Source organism: Magnolia sinica, chromosome 5 (genome assembly GCF_029962835.1).
Source record: "Magnolia sinica isolate HGM2019 chromosome 5, MsV1, whole genome shotgun sequence".
Classification (NCBI taxonomy): domain Eukaryota; kingdom Viridiplantae; phylum Streptophyta; class Magnoliopsida; order Magnoliales; family Magnoliaceae; genus Magnolia; species Magnolia sinica.
Window position 1 is genome coordinate 42,115,137 of NC_080577.1, and position 5,872 is coordinate 42,121,008.

The following is a 5,872-nucleotide window of genomic DNA, read 5'->3' on the forward strand; positions in this document are numbered from 1 at the left end:
AAAAGGAGAAAAAAAACAAAAAAAACAAAACAAAATAAAACAAAAAGAAGCTATGGTACACATTCAATTCGATAAAGTGCTAATAATCGGTACCAGGACCTGATGAACCCAACCTGATTTTAATGGGTACAGTTCCCATTTATCAAACTCATTTTAAAAATTGGGTTGGGTTCGGGTCTCACCTTTTAGACACGGTTAAAAATCATGTCTGGTCGTGTTTGGGACAGGTCTCAACTTTTGGACCTGGTTAAAAATCTAGTTGTATTCAGGTTGGGTCTCACCTTTTGGACCCAGTTAAAAGATTGGGTATAGTTGTGTTCAGGTTGGGTCCATGTGATTGACCTGGTTAAATTCAGGACGGGTTGGGTCCACGTGATTGACCTGGTTAAATTCAGGATGGATCAAGTACAAGTAGTTCTAATAGTACAATTATATATACTTCATATGCATTGGTTATTTGGTATAGAAATGAGCTTCTCTAACCCACAAATATACATGTATGAGGGCCCATTTAAACACCAGTGGTGCTGGTGTGCATGATCTAAGACATCCATGGTGTAGGTCCAATCATGTAAATAGTCTTTATTGTCCTGAACCCATGTCGAAACCTAGATCCAAAGACCCAATGAGTACATGACAGGTACGAAACCCCTGTTGGATCTGGATCTGGGTCTGGGTCTCCAAGTCTAGATCCGGACCAGCAAGACTGGAATCCGGCTAGCCCAGGAAGGGGTATTATAGGACCAAATCCGAACCTAACCCATTGACAGCCCTAGCTAATATAAAAGGGTTAACATCTTTCAACTGACCCTTTTGTAGGGGATAAAAGGGTTAATCTTTGGTATCCCCCCTTTCAACTGACCCTTTTGCAGGGGATAAAAGGGTTAATCTTTTGCAGGACCATTTATTTGATGGCCATCTAGCATATGCGTAAGATGGTCCATTATGCAGATGACTAAATATCTTGATGAGTATTATGCCAAGTTGCTGTAGCCTAAATGAAAATTCCAAAGCTAAAAATAAAGTAGTAGACAAACAATGGTTATAAAGGTGGGAAATTCAAACCCAAGACTCCTACTAGGAAATCCAGCCGCCTTGTCAAATTTCTAGATTTTATTACTAGGGAATAGCAGATGGTACTGATCCATATACAAAACAATGCTGCAAAGACCAATAGATTTTAGTAAACTAAAGAAATTTCCCATCCCATGGAAAGGGTTTGTCTTTTTTAAGCTATGATATAATGCCTATGTTGTTATTAAGAGATAGTTAGGAATGTAACACCGAGAGATCTTGTAGTATTTGCTCCATCACTATCCCGCAAGCGAATAGTCCAACTGCAAGAAGCACAGGCTTCGCTGCAGACAATACCTTTCGACCATCTTCGCCGCCATTGCTGTTGCTGCCGTGGCATGATTTGGAATGCATTGCCCATGCCATTGCTGGTGGGAGGACTCCAAATAGCATTGTCATGCAATAGCCTCCCTTAGCCACACGAAAGTAGAAGTGAGTGTCCAATAACAAGATTAAGGGAATAATACTCCTTTTGAGTAGAAGTTAAGCCATCCGACTATTGGGACAGAGTAGTTTTTCCATTTAAATAGGGAGAATCCAAAACATGAACATAAAAAACCCCTCTAGAATCCTAAGAAAGTGGAAAACTGCAGAACTGTTTCCTTGTTTGGTTTGGAGTTCTGTTGTCCAAGCAAATGTGGAAAGATCAATGGTTAAACAAGGAGACTTGTCTCACTTAACTGTGTGAAGAAACAGTTGACAATTCTTTGGAAAATTGTTCTACTCTTTTTTCTTTTGAGAAAAAAGTTAGGAAAACAAAACAATTTCCCCTCTTTTTATGGCTTCTCAAACAGAGGAAACTGTTGAAATTTGTATTGTTTTCCATAGTTTCCACCTTCAAAAGGAAAAGGGTGGTGCGAAAAGAAGTTGACCAATAGTCCACATTTATCGCACAAAATCTTCCCTTCAAGTGGTTAGGATCAACCCAATTTTTACTGGGGGCCACTAGTCCGTGATGGAACCTGCTATGTTCATGTGCAACACTAGACACATGGAGTTCATATGGCATTTGAGGGCCTTTCTTTCGGCAGCGAATTTTATTGCATATGATAATCATTTTCCAAGACTCGTGGTTTTTCGCAAGGGTTCTCTTTCACTCACAGCAAAGTCGGTCGCAGTGGAGAAGGCATCTGGTACAGTGGTCGAGATGAGTATAGGCGGAGCAACTACCATTACAGTCGCCATGAAGTTAACCTTGTTACTTCCCCACCAATTTCTTAGGCCAAAATATCCACTCTCAGTTCCATCCAACTTCTCCTAGCAGAGCAACTGGTAAATAAATACTAGCAGAAACAGTCTGCAAGTAACCAAACAAGAACATATGCAAAGCAAACTAGTTACTTGTAGTGATTCGGTTGAGGGAGAAGGAAGTGAGAGGTTGGTGAGGTGCTCCTCGAAGAACTGAGAGAAGCCAAGCATTGTTCCGATCAACGACGTTCCGACTGCCAAAAGTGAGAATCCTTCAACCATGGCTGACACCCCGTGCCACTCCACCCTGAACCAGAGCAGAGCCATCAGTTGGATAGAATTTAAATGACACACATCAGAGTTTTAGTAAAACCTAAACTTCAATTCTAGTAATTGGTGTTGGCATGTGAGTCTGCGTTGGTGATTTAATGTATGTGCTTTACCCTTCTATGCAGGGACTGCCGACTCGTGCCGGTGGGATTGAGTCATCCGAGTCAACTTGGACTCTGTCAAGTCCAACCCAGCTCGGCCCTACGGCCTGACTGGAACAAGTCACCCCTAACTAAGCAGTCCTGACTCAAGACTAAGTACTGAACGAGTCAGCCCGAGTCACCGAGTTTTCAATCATCCTATATGCGTGCCTGTGTGTACATGAGAAGATTTGCAAACGTTCCATCTTCATATATTTTTCTCGAGCGGTAATGAGTTGAGTGTGGGCAAGATCAGGCCAACTGCACCCCTGCCCATTTCCTCACCAGACAGGTAATGAAGGCCTGAGCTCAGCCCGTGTGTCTACAACTTCATCCTTAGTGTAGCCCATGACAGCCATAAATGAGCCAGGACCTATGCTCAGCTGGGAAATCAATACAGAAGGCCCTGACCGGAGGCCAAGCCTGGCCCATTATTTCGCAAGCCTGACGATCAAATCAAGGCCTTCGGAATGAGCCTGGCCCGTTGCAATGTACTGAACTTTAGAGAGATTTGACAACCGCATGAGCAAGTCAACAGGATCGATCCCATCCGCACTCTGCGAGAGCCCAAGTGCAACTGCATCCCAGACAAGCAAAGCCACCAATGGCACGAGGCTGCCGAGGACTACCGAAACCCTTATACGGGTGAGATCGCCACCCAAGTATGTGCAAATAACTGCAAGAAAAGAAATTGTCACTGGGCCATGTAGCACCATTTCTCACTCAGCCACATTGATCATTAGCAGTTGATTTTTACCGGGTGCTAGATCGTGATATACAAGAGAAAAGATGATCACTGGGACCGTGGCTGGAACTCTAGCCCAATCAGCTGTTGATGACAAACCTGACCACCCCCCAGAGAGTGCAGCTATCACCTCAATCACCACTAGTAGCCCTGTCCATCCATTTCTTTTGCATTAGGGTGTGAACACCATGCAACAATCCGTCTTGTGAAGCTTCCAGTAAAAGAAATGTGAAGAGCACTGGAGGGAGTATGATTTGAAATCATACTCTCCTATGTAGCACTTATGTGCAAGATCCGGGTCATTCATCAGGTGGGCCCCACTGTATATGTGACGTGGTCTAAAAATCAGAGCCAGTCTAGTCATAAAATGGCCAGGAGTGCAGAAAAATAATAATAGTAATAACAAACGGTTTTAAGACTCAGCAACTCAGTCAAATCGCTCAGTCCTAAGTCCAGTTGCAACTCGGCCAAATCAGGGGTGACTCATCTTAGCCAGGCCTATATTTCACTGTTGTTGACTCACAGTGCCCAACTGGAATGGACTTGAATGAGTCCGAGGTAAGTCATACAAGCTGTCGATCCATGATTAAAAGAAAAGAACAGCCACCCAATAATATATGCCCATGGCCCACCACCAGATCACCAGACCAGCCTGATTTTCAGGTCAAAGTGCACTGTGTGGCCCACCTTATGAAGTAGCTTTAGAAGCGTTCATCAAGGAAAATAAAAGGAACTGAAGCATGCCAGGCAACAAACCTATCATAAAGGCCGTTAACCATTGGTTGATCCGGTCGGTGAGGTGGGTCCCACCAACAGAGATGAGAAGTGTGAAAAAAAGGGTGAAGAAGACACCAGAGACGGAGATCGGGAGATTGATCAAATGGGAGAGGATTTCTCCAGACTTGGATGTGTAGGCTACCAAAGAAGTGTATGCTAAGAAAATGTAGGTAATAGTAGCCAAGGTCCCAGCCCATTGGCCCAGTGTCTCTTGGGCCATGGTCCTTATAGATATTATTTCCACCGGACCATCTTCTCCTTGTCTCTTCTTATTATTCCTCAGACCCACGTTTATTTCAGCTAACAAGAGAGCTTCAATCAGGTGAAAACCCCAGCAAACGATCATACACGTTGCACTTGGTATGAAGCCCTGCAGCATTCAAATTCCTTAATGCCAGATCCACACATCCATGCAGCAACATTGTGTTTCCATGTGAGAGTGAGGAATGCTACTTCCATGTCCATCTGGATACACTTCTCATCAGGTGGGTCCCATGGTGGATGTGCATTTATCAGGTGGGCCACGTGAACCAAGAGATGGATGGTTAGAAATGAAAACATATAGTGGCCCACCTGATAAGTGGGCAGGTCATCTTTTGGGCAAGGGCAAATTAACCATAGGGCCCACCTGACGAATGGCCTGGATTGCGGACACATTGGTAGATTCGATGTGCTTGCAGCTTGCCAATTTCAAAGTAAGCATTGTCAAAAGACGTGAGGAGAAAAAATAGGAAGAGATGGTATACTGCAGGAGAAGTTTTCTTGGGAAGAGCAAGAATTCCAGAGCCGATAGTGGTCCCGATTATCAGAGCGACAGCACCAACCACCGTACCCTTCTTCTCCTTAACTGGATCATCTATCAATTGCTCCGTGCTCTCGCTGGCCTTTGCTATGAATGAATTTTGGTGGGGCGTAACAGACGACATCTCGAGTGGGCGCTCCAATTTCATACCACAATGCCCGCAGTCTCTGGCACAAGAACTCAACAGGTGAGGACAGAGAACAAATGAAAACAGAGAACTTGTAGATAGGAAGGGCACCGTACATCTTTGCTGATGCTTTGTTGAGGCAGTTGATTACTGTGGCTTCTTGATGATTCCATGCCCAAAATGAATTTCTGTTTCCTATTCTCCTTCGGAAGCTGTTGCTCTTGGGATAGAAAGAATTCATTAAACAATTAATCTCCATTTGGAGAGAGAGAGAGAGAGAGAGAGAGAGAGAGAGTTCGGCTGCTTAGAAAGGAGGGCGATGGAGGGAGAGTTCGGCTGTTTAGAAAAGGGCGAAGGCATTTCGCTAAAATATCTTGACGAGAACTGAACGGCACAAGCAAAAGCGATCGATTGGTCCCTAAATTCGACATTTTCTACGTGGTTGACACATACGAGTACCCCGAGAACTGGGAGCGAGCTGACATGGCATCCTTTTGGAAATGAAATATCTCGGGGCGGTGGCCCCACACGTGCCGCACATGATATGTTCCTGGATTCGGGATGCTTCTAGTCCGGTTCTTTACCATATCAAGAAAGATAGTTCATCTACCAAATGGAAACTCCTGTGACAATAACGCCCTGACCACATTGTGTATAAGAACAATTACACTGTCCTCCACTTCGAAGAT

General features: G+C 44.2%; 1 protein-coding gene across 2 annotated transcripts; it reads right to left on the reverse strand.

The window, feature by feature from the left end:
* Nucleotides 1-1,051: 1,051 nt before the first annotated feature.
* Nucleotides 1,052-5,566, reverse strand: LOC131245971 (uncharacterized). Of its 2 annotated transcripts, XM_058245806.1 has the most exons (8): nt 5,300-5,564; nt 5,001-5,223; nt 4,234-4,624; nt 3,490-3,627; nt 3,252-3,408; nt 2,416-2,569; nt 2,176-2,331; nt 1,052-1,485 (listed from the first exon to the last, which is right to left on the reverse strand). In XM_058245806.1, the coding sequence occupies exons 1-8, from the start codon at nt 5,440-5,442 to the stop codon at nt 1,270-1,272; spliced, it is 1,578 nt and encodes a 525-aa protein (XP_058101789.1). In that variant the 5' UTR covers nt 5,443-5,564; the 3' UTR covers nt 1,052-1,269. The 2 variants fall into 2 exon arrangements, with proteins under 2 accessions (XP_058101789.1, XP_058101790.1); XM_058245807.1 differs by lacking the exon at nt 2,176-2,331 and having other exon boundaries at nt 5,300-5,566.
* Nucleotides 5,567-5,872: the final 306 nt, after the last annotated feature.